The sequence below is a fragment of the Hippocampus bargibanti genome, linkage group LG01, assembly GCF_051943395.1.
Source record: "Hippocampus bargibanti isolate YZ-2025 linkage group LG01, ASM5194339v1, whole genome shotgun sequence".
Classification (NCBI taxonomy): domain Eukaryota; kingdom Metazoa; phylum Chordata; class Actinopteri; order Syngnathiformes; family Syngnathidae; genus Hippocampus; species Hippocampus bargibanti.
In genome coordinates, this window is record NC_142734.1 from 2,617,645 (window position 1) to 2,641,658 (window position 24,014).

The following is a 24,014-nucleotide window of genomic DNA, read 5'->3' on the forward strand; positions in this document are numbered from 1 at the left end:
CAGGAAGAAAAAAAAATGTGTCCCTAAAATATGTTGAGCCTTTGCGATCGATCCTGAGGCTAAAAAGTTCAAGGCGTGGCGAGTGAACTGCTCAATTGTGATTATTTCTGTTGAAATTCTTTTTAATGTTGATTCTCATAGGATTACATTTCCTCATTATAACATTTACATTAACCTTTAAAAATATCCTCATCCGAAAATAAGCAAACACATTTTTTTTTTATTACCGTATTTTCCGGTGTATAAGGAGCACTGGGGTCTAAGGCGCACCCCCAATGAATGGTGTATTTTCAAACTTTTTCCATATACACTGATACCTTGGCTTACGAACTTAATTGGTTCCCAGACAGAGTGTGTCAGGTGAAAAGTGTGTATCCCAAAAATTAATTTCCATAGGAAACCCTTAAAATGAGAATAATCCGTTCCCATGTCCCCACAAAACATAATTTTCTAATTTTCTAAGCCTTAAAACTACACAAAATATACCTTATTTTATGTATAATAAATGTGCAATGGTATTATGATTAAAGAAATAAACTGTACTGTACAATAAAGTCGATTTAATTGTCTTTGTGATGGTCGTTGATGGCTTGATGGAATGGAGTGGCCGGTTTCCTCAGCATGAAACACTTGATGAGGAACGTAGCCTTCTTCTTTCACCATCTTGAGCAATGATCCCTTGTAAGTGCTTTCTCTGCGATAATTTTACCTAGTTCCTCATCAATTGTCTTCTGTTTAGCTGGTGAAGGAAATATAATATTCTAACCTAACACTGGGTTGATAGCATTTTGCATCAAGAGTACAGATGGCTTGTGCGGGTTATTTGTGGAGAATGATTGATGGGAATTTTTAACCTTGCAGTCTACATTCTGCCTTTGAACTATCAAAGTTGAAATGTGTCCAAATTTCACAGTTTTCTCACTGTCTCTCTGCCTGTCTCTTTAATGTTTAAACCACCTCCCCTCACTGCTGCGTTCTTGACCAATCACGTGGCTTTAACCGAAGACTGGGGGCGGGGAATAGAGGATAAAAACAAGTGGGCCGCCATTTTCTTGTTAGAACGGGCTCGTTTGCGAACGACACATCACTGATGGTGGCGCTCCGTGTGTATCCCGAAAAATAGTTTGTATGCCAAGGTAAAATGTTCATCAATGTAACGTTCGTAAAGCGAAATGTTCGTAAGCCAAGGGGTTCGTAAACCGAGGTATCACTGTACTTTTGCGAGGCATTGTAAGTGTCTCTTCAATAAAATCGGAGACGCAAACTCTCAAGCCAACTTGTAAACTTCTGCCCTTACACTACAAGGGAATGTCTTCCTCCAGGTAGCGTCATTGGGAGCGTAGTACATCAAAAAATGAGCGCAGGCGCTGTTGCCGCTACTTCTGTTCTTTCGGCTGCTTCCGTGGCGGAAGTCCCGGCGACAAAGGTTGAAGATACCAAAAGCGATATGTCAAGTACCACGCCGCCAGCCCAGCTGCGGTGCCCACCATCTTGTGAGACACATCATGGAAGTAAACCGAGGTGCAGATGAACATCCACACCCACAGGATGACGATGACGTTAAGCGCCACGTACAGAAGATTGAGGACCACCCTCGGAAGAGAAGACATACTAGCCGTCTTCGGAGAGGCCATGGACGCCGTTTCCTCCATAATAAGCAGGGCCGAGTACGTCAGGATGAAAGAGTGCCCCGAAATGTCGAAACCGTGCCAGTAGAAGCCGGCGTGCCTGCATTCGGCGATGGACGCGAACCGGTCGTTCCTTACGTCCATGGAGTCGGTCTGAAAACACGAACCGGTCACACCTTCGATGTAGAAGAAGGTCGTGGTGCACGCATACCACACGGCTGTGGCCACTGCCACGGAGAGGAGCCTTTTGCCCAGGAAGACAGCGTTCCGGCTAAAAGCCGTGTTGGAAAGGAGGACGAAGGGAGTCAGCAAAAGTAGTGTCCAACCCCATGACACTTTGACAAAATACCTGCAAGAGCAACAGAAATAACATTTGGACTCACACAGCCACTCCTCTCCACTCAGGTGGGGCGAACGAGTCATACTCATTTTTTTAATGTCATCTAAAAAGCCACGAACAGCAAGAGTTGAGGTCAGAAATCCTAATGAGGATGAGCAAGATTTCCAAAACAATTAACATAATTTGATGGATTTTAGGGATTCCAATCAAGGGAAATTAAAATGGAAGAAAATGAAACAAATCAGCCGGGGTTCAGGGGCAACGCTCATTTTTAATGTTTTTTTTTATTATTATTTTTTTGTTCTTTTGACTTCAACATGGCTCTCCGCGACTGGCTGCCTTTCCAGCAGCTCCTATATTTTGTTTTTCTATTTCTTTCATAACTTTGTAACCTTTCATTCCTTTGTTCATTCCTTTCATAACTTTGCTGCTGTGAAATGTAAATGTCTCCACTGTGAGACGAATAAAGGTAATTTCAATCCAATAAAATAATACACACTACTAAGCGCTTTGTTTCAGCCTCAGATGTTGTTAAAGGACAACCGACATCACTTTTTTTTGTTTCCTAACTGACGTCACGAAAGGAACGCCCCTGACAAAAAAAAAAAAAAAAAAAGACACATTGTAGCAGTCCTTCCATCACGTCAATGTATTTTGCTGTACTTGTTTGGTCTGAAAACCTCGTGTTGCACCCAAAAGCCGCCAGAAGATGGCGTCCAAACTCCACGGAAGGAATTTATCAGCCTGTGGAAATGGGCTGATTCATTCCTCACAGGAGCTGGTCGCCATTTTTCTGCTTCTTTTCTGGGATGCTACATTGCAGTCCAGATGCCTCAAAATGACACGGAATAAATTATTTAATCAATTGCAAACATGTATGCTTTCCTCTTCAGAACTATTTGAATCATATTCATAACTGGATATGTTTTGATTCTCCAGCAATGCAAGACGTCTTGGCGTGACGTCACAAACTGGGGGCGGGACTTTCTGAAAATGTCCAATTCGCAGCTCAATTTTTTTGCACATTTTGGACACTTTAAGTCATTTTTATTGGTGTTTTGCATTTGAATAAAAATATATTGTGTGTTTTGGGTATTATAGATGCTATAAAACGTTTTTCTGACGTCAGTTAGGAAACAAAAAAGTGATGTCAGTTGTCCTTTAAGACGTAGTTTGCATTGAAATCTATTCAAAAATACACAATTTATCAAAACAACACATAAGAGAATTAACAAGTCATCCAATCATCGATCGAGGTTAAAATTAAATGATTTTAAGTCAATGACCTCGGCAGGCTAACAACAAACTAGCCCGCTCTACTGTACGTCTTTTACTTACACGTTGAGGAAATTTCTTCTACTGCTGAAATACGTCTGCGGCACGAGCTCGAGCTCTTTGAGGATTGAGCCCACGATTGAAATGAGCAAAAACATCCACGGGAAATTGTGTCTGACAGTTGGTATCCTCCAAAGAGACACCAAGTTGCTCACGACGACGTCCACCGCCGCCATGTTGATTTACAACTTCACCCGGCATGTACTTCTTCTGCACTCCGGCGGACGAGACAACGCTAACATGGTACTTTACTGCCTCCTGTTGGTGACAAGTTGAACGGTACACATTCACAAGCTTACGCGAGCTTCTTCGTATTATGTTTATGTTTTTACAAATACTTTATGTATAGGTAAATATTTTAGGTGTTTGTTGGGGAGGGGGTGAACTATTTCCCCCAGTTTTAACGGAATGTTTAACAGCATTTGTGAATATTTCAGTACGATTTAAAAAATATATATCTATATTTGTAATCATTGTTTCTCCCCATTGTATTTCAATACATATCAGTTATATGTGGATTATCATTAATCTTTAACGGTCGGACGCAAATATATCCCTTCTGGGGGTCGCCACAGCGAATCGGTGTCCTCCATCTACAGACGTTTCATTTGCATGTTTGTTTTGGCCAAGCTTTTACGTCGAATGCCCTTCCTGACACAACCACCTGTATTTATCCGGGCTTGGGACCGTCACAATAAGACACTGGCTTAGTCCCCTTGTGGCTGCAGGACAAGTTACTCTTTTAACTTCATAAAGATGAAGATACTCAATAAAAGGCCCCCCAAACACAAAATAGCAATCGGCACAGCAATCACAGACTGATGTTAATTATATTTCATCCATAAATTCTTATTAAATAATTCTAAACTGTCTTTCCGCTTCCTTTCATGGCTTTCCCCCTGTTATGTTGCTTCCAGATGTGTATTTTTGTATGAATAATAATACATTTAATTTCTCAGCGCCTTTCAAAACTCCCAAGGACACTTTACAGTCACGGTATAAGAACGTTTTTTTTTTATTTAAGTATTTAACCAATCACATTTCAGCCATTATTTGTTATCAAGTTAAAAATTTACCTGAACGTCTTCACAGTCAGTTCTGTTGCCCCTGTAGCAGAAAATAAGGGTCAATAAAACGATTGATTTAACCAGTCAAATTACGAGTTGGTGACGCCAAGGCCTTCTCATCGGCCTTATTTCCTCGCTAACAGCACCCTCTGGTGGTCTTGTAGTAAACCACAACACACTTTTATTTGAGTTGCAGTCGCAGCTGGAGCTGTAAAGGTTGGAAAGTCATAAAATAGTTATCAAGGGTTGGATTGATTCCGACGTAGCATTACTGAAGGCCTAGGTGTGAAATTCACCGATCACCACTACAGTGACGTCACGTCAGGAATCGTCACCAACTCGAAAACAAGACTTCCTGAATATTCAGCGCCAGTCCTAAAACGTAAAATATAGCTATATGCGGTGGAATCTTTGTAAAATACGCTCAGTAGAAGTCATTTGAAGTGATTTTACAAATTATGTAAATATTATCTTTAAGCATACACTGACAACCAATCTAGAATGCTGTTTATTTACAATAAAAACAACAACATTTGATTCATGAACCTTACTTGCTTTGTGTTAAGGCAACTGAAATGACACAGAGAAAGTGAGTTTCTTCCCTTTTTAAACAATAGACAGAAAATAATATGGAATTGTTGTAACCCCAATTCTTTTAAAAATACAATTTCAGAGGTACAGTTTTAAAATATAATACAATGTTGAGGTGGTCAATGTATGTTGTTTTTATTTTATTCCCCCCCCCCTTTAAAAATATTTATACAATCAAAAAAATATTTACAGAATCAGTCGTTAAATTTTTCTGCTCAACTTCAAAGCAAATAACTATTTTTTTCCCTCAATGTCTTCAACTAACAAAATGACACCCGAATAGTTTCACGGTTGAAAAAAAACAACACATTCAAATTCACACTAAAAAACAAGAAGAGCATCACTCCAAAAAGAACCAACGCAATCCATAAATAAAAAGTTGAAAGAAAAAACAAAGTAGAAGATTAAATAGAAAGTGGTCAAGAAACATCAAGCATTAAAGGACAACCGACGCCTCCGGACAAGTTGTGTCCATAATTTGTAAAATGGCTTCAAATGACTTCTACTGAGCGTATTTTACAAAGATTCCACCACAGATAGCTATATTTTACATTTTAAGACTCTCGCTGAATATTCAGGAAGTCTTGTTTTTGAGTTGGTGACGAGTCCGTACGTGACGTCACTGAAGGAACGCCCCTGACCGGAAAAGTGACACACAATGCATTTTGGGTACTTTGTTTGGTCTGAAAACGTCGTGTTGATGGCGAAATTAGAAGGAAAACACATAAATAACGCAATGGTGAATCGTTGTGTGTTGCACCAAGACTACTATTTGATACTAGTTGACACAAATTCCCATTTCCAACGGAGCTTGGGCGCCATTTTGTGCATTATCTGGCACGCTACATCGGATTCCAAATGCCTCAAAATGAGACGGATGGACTTCTTTATGCTTTCCTCTTCGGAACTATTTGAGTCATATTCATAACTGGATGAGTAACAAGAAAAAGACTACTATTTGATACTAGTTGACACAAATTCCCAGCAGACAAATTAGCCCATTTCCAACGGAGCTTGGGCGCCACCTTGTGCATTTTCTAGGCGTTACATTGGCGTCCTGGAGTGATGTCACGAACAAGGGGGCGGGACCTTCTAAAACTCGCCATCTCCGAGGTCATTTTGAAGTAGTTTTGGGACACTTGAAGTCATTTTTATTGCTGTTTGCATTTAAATAAAAATATCAGCCTGTGTGTTTTGGGTATTTTCGATGCTATCAAACGTTTTTATGATGCCAGTTAGGAAACAAAAAATGCAGTCGGTTGTCCTTTAAAACATGTAAAAAAGGCAGATGCTACCAAATGTTCACAACACGTATTGCCCGTACTGGGGTTACTCTGCGGAATCAGGTACTGCCTTCTCTTGTTGGCTGCAAGATCTTTGCATCAATGAAATGAACAGGAGCAGTCAATGAACAGTTAGAAAAATACAAATACTGTCAAATGTGAAAAATGCAGTGGTGCCATAAAATTCAAGTTCAATTCCTTTCATGACTATCATATACGTACAGTGATGCCTCAGCTTTAGCTCCCGAACTTTTAGCTTTACAAACATTAAATTCACGAGAATATAATCTTGGCATACGAACTAGTTTTCGGCGGATGAACCAAACCACACACAGCGGACTAGTTTTCCACACCCCTTTGAAGTGCAGATGTGGTTTGTTATCGAGTGGAGTCCTTTTGCTATTACGGGACCGAAAAAGACCCCACCACAGGCTAGTGTTAAACCGAAGTGGACACAAAATTACGGTCGAGCAGAAGAAAGAGATCATCGAAAAACACGAACGAGGTGTGCGTATGTGTGACTTAGCGTCCCAGTATGCTAAGTTGACCATTGCTACGTGTGGCTAAGGGTGTTTCGGTGTTGTCTAAGCAACAGTCTCAGGCAATAGAAGAGTATAAAAAACTTCTGTTGATTTGGACTCAAGAAAAGCAGCTAGCAGGGGACAGTGAGTGAGGGTATTATCGCCGAGAAAGCACGGCAACTTCACTCGGATATCATCAAGAGGCAACTACATCAAGGACCATCACAAAGGTAAATAACACGACTTTATTATACAGTACAGTTCATTTGTTTAATTATAATACTATAGTACATTTATTATACATAAAATAAGGTATATTTTGTGTAGGATTTAAGGCTTATTTTGTAGAAAATTATGTTTTATGGGGACCTGGGAACGGATTATTCTAATTTTTAATGGTTTCTTATGGGAAATAAATGTTTGGCAGACAAACTTTTCACCTTACACACACTTTCTGGGAACCAATTAAGTTTGTAAACTGAGGCATTTTGAATTAAACCAACTACAAATGCGTCAGAGATCCCCGGTTTCGTCTAAATTAAACCCCCCGTGGAGTCGGAACACTCAAGAAGACATCGTGTCACTCATGAAAACATTTCAGGTTGCGGGAACCGAGAGTGTGCGTTTGGAGCTCAGTGACAAAGAATAGAGTGGCGGGAAAATCACACGAGGAAGAAGGCTGGCCTTCCTGCCGCGCCACCTGCCATCCGTGTTGATGCGCCACGCTGCGGCCATCACCGAGCAGCCTTCACACGGGAATCCCTGCTCACCGCATGCTGCTCTTATCACTTGTTCGGCACAGTGGTCATGGCCAACGTCTGTTTTTTGGCTCATCTCCCGGAGGGACCGTGATGGGAATGCTTGAGAAGAGTAAAAGGACACGAATGTCAATTAAAGGACAACCGACGCCTCCGGACTAGTTGTGTCCAGAATTTGGAAAATCACTTGAAATGACTTCTACTGAGCGTATTTTACAAAGATTCCACCGCATGTAGCTATATTTTATGTTTTAAGACTCGCGCTGAATATTCCGGAAGTCTTTGTTTTCGAGTTGATGACGATGCCTGACGTGACGTCACTGAAGGAACGCCCCTGACCGAGAAAGGACATTTTGGGTACTTTGTTTGGTCTGAAATCTTCGTGTCGATCCATTTGATGGCGAAATTAGAAGGAAAACACATAAATAACGCAATGGTGAATTGTTGCGTGTCGCACCAAGACTACTATTTGATACTAGTTGACACAAATTCCCAGCAGACAAATCAGCCCATATGCAACGGAGCTTGGGCGCCATTTTGTGCATTATCTGGGACGCTACATCGGAGTCCGGACGCCTCAAAATGAGACGGAAGTACAGTAAAGTCTCGTTATATCGATATTCTCAGGAGTCCGAAAAAATATCGATATAACCGGGACTATCGATATATCCGACCCTGCGCGCATGTAATTTTCTCCTTGCGCTCATAGAAATAGTATCGTAATAAGCGGTACTATCTATATAACGAGACTTTACTGTACTTCTTTAATCCATTGCAAACATGTATGCTTTCCTCTTCAGAACTATTTGAATCATATTCATAACTGGATGAGTAACAAGAAAGCATCTTCTCCCAATCTGAAGCCATTGTTTGGATTCTAGAGCAAGGCAAGACGTCCTAGTGTGACGTCACGAACAAGGGGGCGGGACCTTCTGAAACTGCCCACTTTCGGTTTCAATTTTTTGCTGTTTCAGCACACTTTAAGTCATTTTTATCTGTGTTTTGCATTTGACTAAAAATATCAGCCAACATGTTTTGGTCATTTTAGAATCTTTAAAAGGTTTTTCTGATGTCAGTTAGTTAATGGTGTCGGTTGTCCTTTAAAGGGTGTGGTCAACACCAAATGTTTATTTGTTGCAGATGCCACCTTTCTAAAATGCTGCATTGTAACTTCCCGTTGATAATTTACTAGCAAGTGACTGAAAATCCTCTCTCCATTTGCGGCATGGGGATAACGGAACTCACCATGCCCGCGTCGTAATCCTCTCCTGCCTCGTTCTCCTCGACCACGCTGGCGAAGCTGCTGGCATTGGACGAGGAGCGTGAAAGGTCATTGGCCTCGGGGATGGATGGGGCCCTGTCGCACCAAAAAATAAATACATAAACTACATTCAATTATAAAACATAATGAAAATGATCAAAACATGATTATTTTGGTGTGTGTTTTTGGAATATTAAAGGACAACCGACGTCACTTTTTTGTTTCCTAAGTGACATCAGAAAAACGTTTGATAGCATCTAAAATAGCCAAAACACGCAGGCTGATATTTTTATTCAAATGCAAAACAATAAAATGACTTAAAGTGTCCAAAATCTGCAAAAAATTGAGCTGCGAATTGGGCATTTTCAGAAAGTCCCGCCCCCAGTTTGTGACGTCACACCAAGACGTCTTGCATTGCTGGAGAATCCAAACAATGGCTTCAGATTCAGAGAATATGCTTTCTTGTTACACATTCAGTTATGAATATGATTTAAATAGTTCTGAAGAGGAAAGTATACATGTTTGCAATCGATTAAAGAATTTATTTTTGCCATTTTGAGGCAACATTGGAGAGAAACGATCACCAGAAAAGCTGATAAATTCCTTATATGGAGCTTGGACACCCTCTTCTGGCGGCTTTTGGGTGCAACACAAGGTTTTCAGACCAAACAATACAGCAAAATACATTGACGTGATGGAAGGACTGCTACAATGTCTCTTTTTTTTTCGGTCAGGGGCGTTCCTTTAGTGACGTCACGTACGGACTGGTCACCAACTCAAAAACAAGACTTCCGGAATATTCAGCACGAGTCTTAAAACGTAAAATATAGCTATATGCGTTGGAATCTTTGTAAAATACGCTCAGTAGAAGTCATTTGAAGCCATTTTACAAATTATGGACACAACTTGTCCGGAGGCGTCGGTTGTCCCTTAAACAACAACAGGTGAACACACGTTTATTAACTGGTATTAACTGGTAACTCAGTAAGATAGCATCTCTTTAGCTTGTAACACATTGTGGAAAAAAAAAATTGCCATCTGACCATTCCACGAGAAATCCTTCTCGGCTCAAGTCACACCTGTTCTTGGCAATGGTGAGCGTCTCAGGTGAGCTCTGATTGGACGAGTTGTCCGATTTCTGGTCCTGAGAGACGTGGCCGCTGTCTGGTGTCTTTTGGGTGTTCGGCGAGTTCTCTCTATATGACGAGTCAGACACAAAGAATGTGAACATTTTGTGACTCTGCGTGAGAGCGTATTTTTTTTTTTCAAATTGCACCTTTTCTCCTGCACTTCCTGAATGTTTTCAATCCCAATGGCACTACTTCGCCTGGAGCTGAAAGGACCAGACTTTTTCCTAGTGGGGCTTTTCCCTGGGATGATGAGTGACTGCCAAGGATAAGGGAAGAAAATAACTCATTGTTAGACTCATCAAACATATTTTATTCATCTTAATGACGTATTCCACCAGCTGGAACCACCACCAGGCACGCATACCAGTAGGACCAACCCAATGTCCATTGAATTGAAAGTAAAAGGTGAGAAAAACCTTCTTTATTTCCTTCTTTACATTCTATTCAAAGATGCAATTACGATTAGTGTTTATAAACCACAGTGTTAAAGTGCTATCTGTCCTGTTAAAAAGTCCATCCATCCATTTTCTGGACCGCTTCATCCTCATTAGGATGGCGGGCGGTGCTGGAGCCTATCCCAGCCGTCTTTGGGCACTAGGCGGGGGACACCCTGAATTGGTTGCCAGCCAATCGCAGGGCACAGAGAGACAAACAACAGTCATTCTCACACTCACAAACTAAGGACAATTTGGAGTGTTCAATCTGCCTGCCATGTTAAAAAGTCAATTTTTTAAATTGTTTTTTTTGGGAGACTTGAACAGATTAATTGTATTGCCATGCATTTCAATGGGGAAAGATGATTTGAGATACAAGTTATGAGCATTGTCATATAAATTGAACTGATATCTCAATGCCCTACTGAATTAGCATTTCAAATTTGGAAGTTAAGTTAGTAGCATATACCTGCGGAAAGAAACAAAATTGTTCCTTTAACAAAAAGGCATACTAGGAGCTACAAATATCACAAATCCATGAAATTTTGGAGACGTGTTTTAACTCATTCACTGCCAGACGTGCAAAGGGTTTTTGTCATTGTCAGTTGAATTCCAGGACCCACAGAATATTGAGTTTTAGGACAACATCAACATTCCATGCAGCGTAAGACTCTCTTCTTTCATCAGAAAAGAATGTTAATTCCTCAATGATATGAGTCTGCAGTTATGTGAACTTGAAATGAGGACAGCTGTCCAAAATACAATGCAATATATACATATTGGTTTATATAACGCTTGAACAATAGCTGAAGCTGGAAGAAAGCAATAAAATGGTAAAAGGGGAACTGCTACCCCCTTGTGGAAAAGAAAAAAAATGCCAGAGGTCATGGCCAGCGATTTATCGGCACCCAAGCATGAAAAACCAAAACCTGAACAAATTAGGGAAAGGCGCTCTACATCATATTTTCAATTCCCGGATAAATTTGTGAATGGCAGTGAATGAGTTACACAGAATTTGAGAATGCCAAGGACTTGGCCAATGGTGCCAAAGTGCCGAACAGACACACAACAAACAGAGTTAAGAGTTGCTTGAAAAACAAGTGAGAATTAAACATGAACCTCTTCTACTGATCCTATTCCTATGGCACTTCCTCGACGTCCATATTTACTGGGACTTTTGCCTGGGACAAGCAATGACTGAGCCAGGAGAGAGAGGGATGGAGAGAGGCAGAGAGAAGGAGGGGATGGAGACAAGATGGTGACAGTCGACAACGAGGGTCAAAATGAGAAAATACGTGAGATTCCATGCAAGTCATGTGCTTTCAAAAACAAAATGCAAAGTGCGGCAGTTCGGTTCTGCGTGGCTTGACACAAGAGTCTGGATGAGAGGAAGAAAATGTGAGCTGGAGAAGCGAGCCTGTGAGCTGAAGAAGATGCAAAAATAACATACTGGAGTGCAGTAGAGTAGAAAAAAAAATACACATTTCACACCAAACCAGCGTTTTAAAGGACAACCGACGTCTCCGGATAAGTTGTGTCCATAATTTGTAAAATGGCTTCAAATGACTTCTACTGAGCGTATTTTACAAAGATTCCACCGCATATATCTATATTGTACGTTTTAAGACTCACGCTGAATATTCCGGAAGTCTTGTTTTTGAGTTGCTGACGAGTCCGTACATGACGTCACTAAAGGAACGCTCCTGACCGAAAAAAGGACACATTGTAGCAGTCCTTCCATCACGTCAATGCATTTGGCTGGTCTGAAAACTTCATGTAGCACCAAACAAGAGGCAGAAGAGGGCGACAAAGCTCCATGTAAGGAATTAATCAGCCTGTGGAAACCGGCTGATTAATTCCTTACAGGAGCTTTGTCCGCCATTTTCTGCCTCTTTTTGTGATACATTTCCCGGCCCTAGATACCCCAAAATGGCATAGAATAAATCAATGTTGCCTCAAAATGGCATAGAATAAATTCTTTAATCGATTGCAAACATGTATGCTTTCTTCTTCAGAACTATTTGAATCATATTCATAATTGGACGAGTAACAAGAAAGCATATTCTGAATCTGAAGCCATTGCTTTGATTCTCCAGCAAGGCAAGACGTCTTGGGGTGACTTCACGAAAAAGGGGGCGGGACCTTCTAAAATTGGCCACTTCCGGGTTCATTTTTTTTGCATATTTTGGACACTTTAAGTCATTTTTATTGGTGTTTTGCATTTGACAAAAATATATTACTGCATGTTTTGGGTATTTTAGATGCTATTAAACGTTTTTCTGATGTGAGTTAAGAAACAAAAAAGTGACGTTGGTTGTCCTTTAAGTCATTTGAGGACAGGACCGCTGTTATTGGCAGTTAAGCAGTTAAAAGTGAAACAGAGTGATGCATCAGAATGTATTTTTAGGGGCTGATCAGTAGTGAAACTGAACATTCATTTCAACCAATGAAAGGACATGATTATTAGTGTACAGTCATATAATTTGGATGGATAAAAGACATGGGCTTTTATTCTAGGACGGTGACAATGTAGTGGATATCAGAGCCTGCAAGCCCTTCTCTGCTGGCCTAAAAATATCAGAATCACAGACTAATGTGAATTATATTTTGTCCATGAATTCTTCTTAAATAATTCAAAATTGTCTTTCAGCCTCCTTTCATTGCTTTTCCCCTGTTGCATTGCTACCAGATGTGTATTTTCGTATTGAAGCATTTAACCAATCACATTTCAGCCATCATTTGTTACCAGAGTCAGAAATCTACCTGGATGCCTTCACAATCACTTCTGCGGACCCTTGAGCATGAAAATCAATGTCGATGATTCAGTTGCTTTAACCAATCGGAATTCAAGGTGGCTACCCAAAGCCTGCTCGAAGCCGCTGGAAACGTGAAAGATTTCTCAAACTATGATTGGCTAGTGACATGAATGGCATGTCACTAGCCAATCATAGTACAGTGATACCTCGGTTTACGAACCCCTTGGCTTACAAACTTTTCCGTTTACGAACGTTACATTTCCGAAAATTTTACCTTGGCACACAAACTATTTTTGAGGATACACACGGAGCTGCCACAATGAGTGATGTGTCGTTCGCGAACGAGCCCGTGAAAAGCTCTCAACCCAGCTAAACAGAACACAATTGATGAGGAACTAGATAAAATTATCGCAGAGAAAGCACCTACAAGGGATCGTTCCTCAAGATGGTGAAAGAAGAAGGCTACGTTCCTCATCAAGTGTTTAATGCTGATGAAAACGGCCACTCCATTCCATCAAGCCATCAACGGCCATCACAAAGCTAAATAAAATAACTTTATTATACAGTACAGTTTATTTTTTTAATTATAATACCATAGCACATTTATTATACATAAATAATGTATATTTTGTGTCGTTTTAAGGCTTATTTAGTAGAAAATTATGTTATATGGGGACCTGGGAACAGATTATTCTCATTTTAATGGTTTCCTATGGGAAATTATTTTTTGCGATACACACTTTTCACCTTACACACTCTGTCTGCGAACCAATTACGTTCGTAAGCCAAGGTATCACTGTATGACATTATTAAGTGACACTAATTCAATGTACCAAAGACCAATCCCTTCTAATACTATCATTTACATTGCAGGGCCAAGGGATTAAAGTTCCATAAATGCTTTAGAAAAATACATTTTGTATTTTTCAGAGGGTATTTTTACATCACGGATTTTATTTACCACTTGCATAGTCTGGAATTTCTACAGAGGGTAAAAGAACACTTTGGTGCGCCTTGAAGGAGATGCACAGCATCCCCTCTTGCTGCTGTCTGTCATTGCTGTAGGAAGAGTGGCACGCGTTTATGCTAGCAAACAAAACGTGAAAGCCTTTTCAAGTGAGAGGCGAGCCCCACGCGGCTTCAGTCAAGCGAGTGTGCCGTGCTTCATTGTGAGACGTTAGCGCAGCAGGCAAGTGAGAGGAAGGGAAGGCACGAACGAGCTCTCGTAGTAGTTCAAGGGGAGGAAAGAGGGCCTGAGGTCGCAGCTCCTCAAAAGACCAGGAGGAGCAGGGCTGTACTTACTATCCCTGGGAATTTGGGGCTCTCTGCGGGTGTGCTGTGGTTAAAGCTTCCGCTGAGGCTAGCGGGCATGGCGTGCGGCTTCTTGAAAGTAAGACCCATGGCGTCCATTGATTGGCTCCTGCTGCGTATCACCCGCTAAGGAGAGAGACGAGGAGGAGGACATGCATTGACGATGCTGAAGACCGCTTGGCATCGCTGCCAGATGATGGGAACCTCGGGGCTGACCCTCAACATGGATACAATACAGGCAGAAAGCCTGATGGAGGGCTGCACGGTTACGACCAAAATAAGAAGCATCATTATTTTGATCGAGATTGTAATCAAAATGAACCGGAATGAACGTAGGGTGAGGACTCGTCACCAACTCAAAAACAAGACTTCCGGAATATTCAGCGCGAGTCTTAAAATATAGCTATATGCGGTGGAATAATACGCTCAGTAGAAGTCATTTGAAGCCATTTTACAAATTATGGACACAACTTGTCAGTTGTCCTTCAATAGCTTCCTTGTTCTTAAAGCATGGTAGCAATGGTCGACTTAGCATAATGGTACTGGGACGCTAAGTCACAAAAACGCACACCTCGTTCGTGTTTTTCGATGATCTCCTTCTTCTGCACCGTAATTTTCTTTCGTGCCTTCTTCGGCTTAACACAAGCCTGTGCTGGGGTCTTTTTCGGTCCCATAACAGCCAAAAATAACAAACCACATCCGCCAGCCACTGTGGCGCTGTTCGAACGTGTGGTTTGGTGTTCATCCGCCTAAAACTAGTCCGCCAGCCACCATGGCGCCGTGTGGTTTGGTTTGTCCGCCGAAAACTAGTTCGTTAGCCAGAACTATATGCTCGCGAATTTAAAGTTCGTGAGCTAAAGCGTTCGTAAGCTGAGATATCACATGTATTTTGATGGGACCAGCATCATTTGAAAGGGAAGTATTTTTTTTTTTTTTTGTTAAAAGCCTCCGCTGCAACCTCGCCGGTTACCTTGAAGGACTCAAAAAAGCCGCCACTGCCACCACCGCCGCCGTTCTCCAGCTTGTCGTCATCTCCCCCGACGCCCATCATGGCCTGGCTGTTCACGTGGAGCTCCTCGTAAAGCGTTTCCAACAAGGCTGACCTGGTTCGTTCCTAACACAAATATTAGTGAAGTACATCCTTGTCATTTTGACTTGAAAATAAAATACGCAGGAAGTCAGACTCACTTCCAACTTTGCAAATTTTTCAGCTTTATAGCAGGCGTATTCAGCATTGATGAGTTTCGTGAAAAGGAATTCGTGGAAATCAATGCCCTGTCGGGAAAAAAAGGTTGATCAAAAACACCAGCAAAAGTGGGAAGTGACGTTTTCACTTTCTTACTTTTTTGAAGACAGCAGGATTGGGAAGGGCGGGACCGAAGAATGGTACATCGTCTCGTGCTGTCACAGACACCTGTGAATTTTTATATAAAACATTAGACCATTTCCCCACAATCACCGTCTTGTAAAATATGAATTTAAAGGACAACCGACGTCTCAGGACAAGTTGTGTCCATAATTTGTAAAATGGCTTCAAATGACTTCTACTGAGCGCATTTTAATAAGATTCCACCGCAGATAGCTATATTTTACGTTTTAAAACTCGCTCTGAATATTCAGGAAGTCTTGTTTTTTAGTATGTGACGTCACTAAAGGAACGCCCCTAACCGAAAAAAAGACACATTGTAGCAGTCCTTCCATTTGGTCTGAAAACCGTGTTGCACCCAAAAGCCGCCAGAAGAGGGCGTCCAAGCTCCATATAAGGAATTTATCAGCCTGTGGAAACGGAGGTGGTCACAGGAGGTCGCCATTTTGTGCCTCTTTTCTGGTGATTGATTTCCCTCCCCAATGTTGCCTCATAATGGCACGGAATAAATTCTTTAATCGATTACAAACATGTATGCTTTCCTCTTCAGAACTATTTGAATCATATTCATTACTGGATGTGTAACAAGAAAGCATATTCTCCGAATCTGAAGCCATTGTTTGGATTCTCCAGCAATGCAAGACGTCTTGGCGTGACGTCACGAACTGGGGGCGGGACTTTCTGAAAATGCCCAATTCGGTGCTCAATTTTTTGCAGATTTTGGACACTTTAAGTCATTTTTATTGGTGTTTTGCATTTGACTAAAAATATCATACTGTGTGTTTTGGCTATTTTAGATGCTATAAAACGTTTTTCTGATGTCAGTCAAGAAACAAAAAAAGTGACGTCGGTTGTCCTTTAAACAAGATGAAGGTGAACATGAATTTACGCACAATCCAAGAGACAATGAAGTTTATTTACCTTGTAGAGAACATTGTCCGAACATGGGTTGACCGCTTGGACCACAATGTAGCCATGGAGGAAGTTGGAGGCGATCATATCTGGCACAAATGGAGTATTTTCTTCTTGGAATATAATCGCCACAATATCGTTGCCAATGTGCCTCTTTCTCTGCAACTAGGATGCGAAAGACGCACCGCAAGTGGGTTACCCATTTCATATACAAGTAACATCCGAGTTACAACCGGTCGTAAGTCAAACGGTGGTAAATTGAAAAGCATTCAAAATGGCCGACGCCAGGTTAATACGATGTCAATCTGTTGTTTTTAAAGAATGTTTTCTATTGAATACGATGATATATCAAAGTACTTACAGTGCTTTCAATGCAGCGTTAGAAACCTTAGACTCTCTTCATTAAAATTTAATTCCTCCGTTATCTGGGTCTGTAGTTATCTGAGCTTAAAATGGAGGCGGTTGTACAAAAGGCAAATGCGTGGGAGGGATATTCATTGCCAGAGGTCTGACCAGCGCTTGATCGGAACCCAGCCGCAAGAAAAACCAGAACAAATTCGGGGATGGCAGTGAATGAGTTAAGTCTAGATGTGTCCCAAAAAAATGGCAATTCAAATTGTGTCGAGGTCTTATTAAAGTTGTTACATGTTTTTTTTTTCAACCAATAAATAATAATCTTCTTAATGTGTGTGTGCTGCTCTGTGTTGAGATTATCGGAGCGGACCACACACAGCGCAACCAAAGCCGGTAAAGGCCTGATTTTTGAGCTCTGTCACAGATTAAAAGATTTTAATAGAAAAATCCATGTGTGTGTGTGCATGTTCTTGGCATAAAACAGAATGTATCCATACAGTAATTCCAATTCTGGCCTCTTTTCAGCAGCAGGCGACAAGACAGAATAAAAGCCTACTATTTCCAAAGAAAAGCTATCGACATTTAAAGGACAAGCGACGTCTCCGGACAAGTTGTGTCCATAATTTGTAAAATGGCTTCAAATGACTTCTACTGAGCGTATTTTACAAAGATTCCACCGCATATCGCTATATTTTACATTTTAAGACTCGCGCTGAATATTCAGCAAGTCTTGTTTCTGAGTTGGTGACGAGTCCGTACGTGACGTCACTGAAGGAACGCCCCTGACCGAAAAAAAAGGACACATTGTAGCAGTCCTTCCATCACGTCAATGCATTTTGCTGTGCTTGTTTGCTCTGAAAACGTCATGTTGCACCAAAAAGAGCCAGAAGAGGGCGACCAAGCTCCATATAAGGAATTTATCAGCCTGTGGAAACCATAGGAGGTCACCATTATGTGCCTCTTTTTTTGGGTGAGAGATTTCCCCCCAATGTTGCCTCAAAATGGCAGTAATAAATTCTTTAATCAATTGCAAACATGTATGCTTTCCTCTTCAGAACTATTTCAATCATACTGGATGTGTAACAAGAAAGCATATTCTCCGAATCTGAAGCCATTGTTTTGATTCTCCAGCAATGCAAAACGTCTTGGCGTGACGGTACAAACTGGGGGCGGGACTTTCTGAAAATGCCCAATTCGCAGCTCAATTTTTTGCAGATTCTGGACACTTTAAGTCATTTTTATTGTTGTTTTGCATTTGAATAAAAATATCATACTGCGTGTTTTGGGTATTTTAGATGCTATAAAACGTTTTTCTGATGTCAGTTAAGAAACAAAAAAGTGACGTCGGTTGTCCTTTAAATATGTACACACTCAGAACAACTACATTGAGCATAACCGTGAATTTTTAATCACTAGTTTCTATCTCAGTCAAAATATTGCTTCATCTGAAACCATTTTGTGTAGGTAAAAAAGTCAATTGTGATTGAAAGTAGAAGCCCCTAAATTTAAATTGCAATAAAAGAGTAAGGCTGTCCATCGATGAAAAGGTTTCTTCAGCCGTCATCTGTACTTCTTAGAAGGTGTCGGACGTTTCGCCGGACGTTTCGCTTCTTATCCAAGAGGCTTCGTCAGCAAACTAAAATTTTTGCTGGTAGCTTTGGCCCTATATATATACCCCTACTGTCCAGAGGTATGATAGGTCCCTGCACTCAGGTTGGGGGGAGCAGAGGACTATTCCCCGAGGCTACACTGATTACTTCCTGACTGATTACCTCTATTGTCCTGCCTAATGGGGTCGACGACTGACCTGATTGCCCCATTTGCCCTGGTATCACCCCATCAGCGTAACACAGCCTATGTGGCCTAAGCAGTCTGTTGTAATAACGATCCAAATTAAACCTCACCCCATAAAACAGCAAAACCCTTCACTAAATCGCCACGGTGGGGTGAGGAGATGGACCACACCTGTACGACTGAGAGCTTACACAGACGTAAGGCTGGCCATGTTTAGATTTTCTATCAAATGGCCATGTGTTATTTCTTTGAAGACAAACTCTACCCAGCCGACTCGATCAAAAACGACCGCAAAGGGAAACGACAAGTAGGTGTCGGTGTTCTATTACAGTACCTGCTGCGTATCGCCCTCGGTGTAAGGCAGCTTTGTGGAGACGTGGAACATGACCTCTCTATTGCCATAGTTGCTGTAGATAGATTCTGTGCCAGTCTGGCCATGAGTCACGTCCAAGCCACCGCGGAATCTAACACACACACACACACACACACACACACACACACACACACACACACACACACACACACACACACACACACACACACACACACACACATGCATGCACACACATAAATTCCGTGATTTGTTCACCATCGACACAAGCAGTTTTATACCGAGTACCGTATAAATAAAAAATACAGTGAGACCTCAACTTACAAACACCTTATCTTACAAACTTTTCATCTTAAGAACCTCTAATTTATGAAAATTAAACCTTATAATAAGCACTATTTTCATAATACACACCCACCACGGCTGGCGGAGTGATCTTCGGCGGAAGCACACGACCGAACAGCGCTCCAGCCGGCGCTACTTTGCACACCCCCTCTCATTGAATGCACACGTCGATCGCCTACTTGGAGCTTTTTGCTGATAATTTTACTATGATGGGACCGAAAAAACCCCACAATGCAGTGTATTTCTTTCATTACAATACAATAGAACATTTATTATACATAGAATAAGGTATGTTGTGTGTAGTTTTAAGGCTTATTTAGTTAAAAACTATATTTTATGAAAACCCGGGAACGGATTATTCCCATTTTAATGGTTTCCTATGGGAATTTTTTTTTTGAGATACACACTTTTCGCCTTACACACTCTGTCTGGGAACCAAATAAATTCGTAAGTTGAGGTCTCACTGTACCACAATGATCAACATGAAAACGCTACATTTGTTTACTGTATACCACTGTAACAGTTTGTACCTTGAACATGAACGCTGGACTTAAAAATAGGGGAAAAATATTCCCAAAAAAATGATGCAATGTCAATCATTGCGTATTCCTTGAGAAAATGTATGCAAATAAATGGTCAACAACAAACAGTTTTTAAAGATTAAACGCAAAATTGTTGAACTTAACTCATTCAATGCCAGACGATGTGCAAAAATGTGTCCAATCCAGTGCCAGGGTTTTTGTCATTTTCACTCAAATTTCAGGATCCACAGATTATTGAGTTTTAGTACTACTCAAACATTTGATAGAATGTTAGAAAATATAGACTTTCTTTTTTCATCCGAAAAAAAAGAGTTAATTCCAAAATTATATGGGTCTGAAGTTATCTGAGCTTGAAATGGGGGTGGTTCTACAAAATACAAAAAAACATTGATTTACAGTGATACCTTGGCTTACGAACTTAATTGGTTCCCAGACAGAGTGTGTAAGGCGAAACGTATGTATCCCAAAAATTAATTTTCCATAGGACCATTAAAATAAGAATAATCCGTTCCCAGGTCCCCATAAAACATAATTTTTACTTTCTAATTTTTTAAACATTAAAACTACACAAAATACACCTTATTTTATGTATAATAAATGTGATGTGGTATTATAATTAAAGAAATAAACTGTACTGTATAATAAAGTCATTTTATTTCCCTTTGTGATGGTTGTTGATGGCTTGATGGAATGGAGTGACCGGTTACAAGCAAAAGACAAATACTGCCCCCTGGTGGAAGGGGAAAAACATTGCCAGAGGTCTGACCAGCGCTTTATCGGCACCCCCAGAAGAAAAACCAAAACCCGAACAAATTCGTGAATGGCGCTCCATGTCACACTTTTCAATTCCCGAGTAAATTTGGCGAATGGCAGCGAATGAGTTCAAAGTTCAATAAAACCAAGGTCTATAGTCTGGCTACTCTAGACAAAAAACGCAAGCCAGAAGGACGGGTTACGGGTACTACATAAAAACCGTACAATAATGTGTGAGGATGTTTGGATTGGTGTCAACTACTCAATGATTTCATTGCCGTCAATACACGAAACACAATTGCAGAATGACTTGCTCGTTGCAGTTGCCAAAAAATAAGAATTTGTGTCCATGTTCAGAATGCCAAACACGTGATTGGCAATTCATCGACTTCAAGCTCAAGCAACAACTAAGTCATGATTACCCTTTGAAGTTATGAAGCTCAATTTTCTCTCCAAGGAACGTCAGGAACTCCACAAAGGCAGGACTCTCTTGGCTATTCCCAAATAACTCCTCCTCTGATGTCTGCGTCCAAAAACAGGAAAGCATATTCAGAGAGTTTAAAAGTAGACCCCCTAGTTAGCTTCTTCATACTTTTTCTAATAAACATCACACGGTGAAGACCATGTTGTATTTTTGATAGAGATTAGACAGAATAAGAAGTTATCATATTTAAAAGTTATTATCTTAGTCAACATGTGTGACTCGAATACACAATTGAAGCACAGACAACTTGGGGTCAATCTGAGGTCAACAGACACAGTAAATTTCCCCCGTTGTGGGACGAATAAAGGTTTTCTGATTCTGATTCTGAAGTTAAACTGTCATCTTCATCTAGGACACAGGTGTCAAAGTCAAGGCCCGCGGGTCAAATCCGGCCCGCCACATCATTATTTTTGGCCCGCGAAAGCAAATCAAACTTGTTAAATTCCATGATGATTGCTAAAATCTGAGCCAAAATTTCATATTTTTGGATGTCAACCACAATAAAAGTCATTATTCTTGACTTCAGATTTGAAAACGAGTTATTCATTAATTTGCTGTGTGCTCTATATGTAATATTTGAAGGGATTTAAACATTCTAATGGGTTCATAACGGCCCTCGAGAGGAAACCATAACTACAATGTGGCCCGGGGCAAAAAATGACTTTGACACCCCTGATCTAGGAGATCTGGCCTTGGACAGAATTTAGGACTTGGGAAACTCCTTTATTATCAATCGAAGCAATTTATGACTTGAAACTCCTTCACAGGAAGAGCTCATTAGCCAGGTTACAAATGTATCCGTTCATGACCATGGATGGGATTGAGTAAGTACATTTATATCTAAGCTTAACCTTTTACCTGGCCGAACTTTTGATAAATGACCCCAAACTTGAAGTTGTTGCTAATGACGTGCTCATCAAAGGTCACAATAAGTCGTGAGGCCTGTAAAAAAAAAAAAAAAAAACAGCGAGATACACTAAATATGGATTTTGATTTGATTTGACATTTACTGCTACATATATTGAACAAAAACATGCACATACAGTACACGTCGGAAAATGACATATGATACAAGTTAATAAAAACTCGATACACAATGGACACGGCATTCGTCACTGCTTTCACGTCTTTCCGCTAATTGTTTATTGATTAAGATGACAGCCTGAGGAATTTTTATCTCTAGCTAGATAATAGATACGTATCTAGCTAGATAGCTAGCCAGCTAGATAAGCAATAGATAGCTAGCAAGATAGCTAGCCAGCCAGTTAGATAGCTGATATCTAGCTAGCTAGATAGCAAGCTACCTAGCTATGAAGCTAGCTAGCTAGATAGCTAAGCAATAGATAGCTAGCAAGATAGCTAGCCAGCCAGTTAGATAGCTGATATCTAGCTAGCTAGATAGCTAGGTAGCTACCTAGCTATGAGGCTAGCTAGCTAGATAGCTAGCAAGTTAGCTAGATAGCTATCTAGCTAATAGCAAGCTAGCTAGATAGCTAGCAGACAGCTATATAACCTATAGATATCTAGCTCGATAGCCAGCTAGCTAGATAGCTAATACAGTAAAGTCTCGTTATATCGATAGTACTGCTTATTACGATACTATTTCTATGAACGCAAGGAGAAAATTTACATGCCGCAGGATCGGATATATCGATAGTCGATATTTTTTCCGACTCCCAAGAATATCGATATAACGAGACTTTACTGTAGATAGCAAATCAATAGCTAGCTATGTAACCAGCTAGATAGATAGCTATCCAAAAGTGAACATAGGATGAAAATAAATAAGAATAAAGTCAAATGAAAAAAAGCAAAATGGGACTTTTCACTTTTCCATGGATTTGAACTTACCTTCGGATAAAGCACCGGGAAGAAGCGGTCCACATTGACTTCCTCACAGACAAGCTTGGAGTAAATAAATCGGACATGTCAAATACTGTATGCTGTCGTTGCTTATACAGTGATACCTCGGCTTACGAACGCTTTAGCTAACAAACTTTTTACTTGACCAACATAACATTCGCGAGAATATAATCTTGGCATACAAACTCGTTTTCGGGAAACACACGGAGCGCTACAATGGTTGGCGGACTAGTTTTTGGCGGAAGAACATCAAACCACATGGCATAACAACGCCACTGTGGCTTCCGGACTACTTTTCCACACACCCTTTCTCTGGGTGCATACGTGGTTTGTTATCGAGGATACATTTTGCTATTATGGGACCGAAAAAGACCCCACCACAGGCTAGTGTTCAGCCGAAGAGGACACAAAAAAAAATTACGGTCGAGCAGAAGAAGGAGATGATTGAAGGAGGTACACGTTTGTGTGACTTAGCGTCCCACTACCAGTATGCTAAGTTGACCATTGCTACATGTGGCTAAGGGTGTTTCTGTGTTGTCTAAGCAACGGTCTCAGGCAATAGAAGAGGTTGAAAAACGTCTTTTGATTTGGATTAACGAAAAGCAGCTAGCAGGGGACAGTGAGTGAGGGTATTATCGCTGAGAAAGCACAGCAACTTCACTCGGATCTCATCAAGAGGCAACTAGATCAATGACCATCACAAAGGTAAATAAAATGACTTTATTATATAATACAGTTTATTTCTTTAATTACAATACATTAGTGCATTTATTATACATAAAATAAGGTCGATTTTTGTGTAGTTTTAAGGGTTATTTTGTAGAAAATTTGTTTTATGGGGACCTGGAAACAGAT

At 40.7% G+C, this 24,014-nt stretch overlaps 2 protein-coding genes across 13 annotated transcripts in view; both read right to left on the minus strand.

Annotated features, from left to right (window-relative positions):
* Positions 1-101: 101 nt before the first annotated feature.
* fitm2 (fat storage inducing transmembrane protein 2) lies at positions 102-3,479 on the minus strand. Its single transcript, XM_088990071.1, has 2 exons — positions 3,307-3,479; positions 102-1,977 (listed from the first exon to the last, which is right to left on the minus strand). The coding sequence occupies exons 1-2, from the start codon at positions 3,477-3,479 to the stop codon at positions 1,377-1,379; spliced, it is 774 nt and encodes a 257-aa protein (XP_088846197.1). The 3' UTR covers positions 102-1,376.
* Positions 3,452-24,014, minus strand: part of LOC148902738 (rap1 GTPase-activating protein 1-like) — a 51,367-nt gene continuing 30,804 nt past the window's right edge. For 8 of the 12 annotated variants that reach the window (XM_088990018.1, XM_088989965.1, XM_088989973.1 and 5 more), the window contains 14 exons: positions 23,148-23,201; positions 22,155-22,238; positions 21,235-21,335; positions 19,176-19,305; positions 16,703-16,858; positions 15,758-15,829; positions 15,604-15,690; positions 15,386-15,529; positions 14,407-14,541; positions 11,468-11,545; positions 10,061-10,170; positions 9,864-9,980; positions 8,769-8,880; positions 4,873-7,625 (listed from right to left, as the gene is read on the minus strand). In XM_088990018.1, coding sequence (XP_088846144.1) covers positions 7,596-7,625; positions 8,769-8,880; positions 9,864-9,980; positions 10,061-10,170; positions 11,468-11,545; positions 14,407-14,541; positions 15,386-15,529; positions 15,604-15,690; positions 15,758-15,829; positions 16,703-16,858; positions 19,176-19,305; positions 21,235-21,335; positions 22,155-22,238; positions 23,148-23,201 — 1,410 coding nt within the window. In that variant the 3' untranslated portion in view covers positions 4,873-7,595. Of the gene's footprint in view, positions 3,562-4,379; positions 4,411-4,872; positions 7,626-8,768; positions 8,881-9,863; positions 9,981-10,060; positions 10,171-11,467; positions 11,546-14,406; positions 14,542-15,385; positions 15,530-15,603; positions 15,691-15,757; positions 15,830-16,702; positions 16,859-19,175; positions 19,306-21,234; positions 21,336-22,154; positions 22,239-23,147; positions 23,202-24,014 lie in introns of those variants that run through there. The other 4 variants (XM_088989956.1, XM_088989991.1, XM_088989982.1 and 1 more) reach the window with 4 other exon arrangements.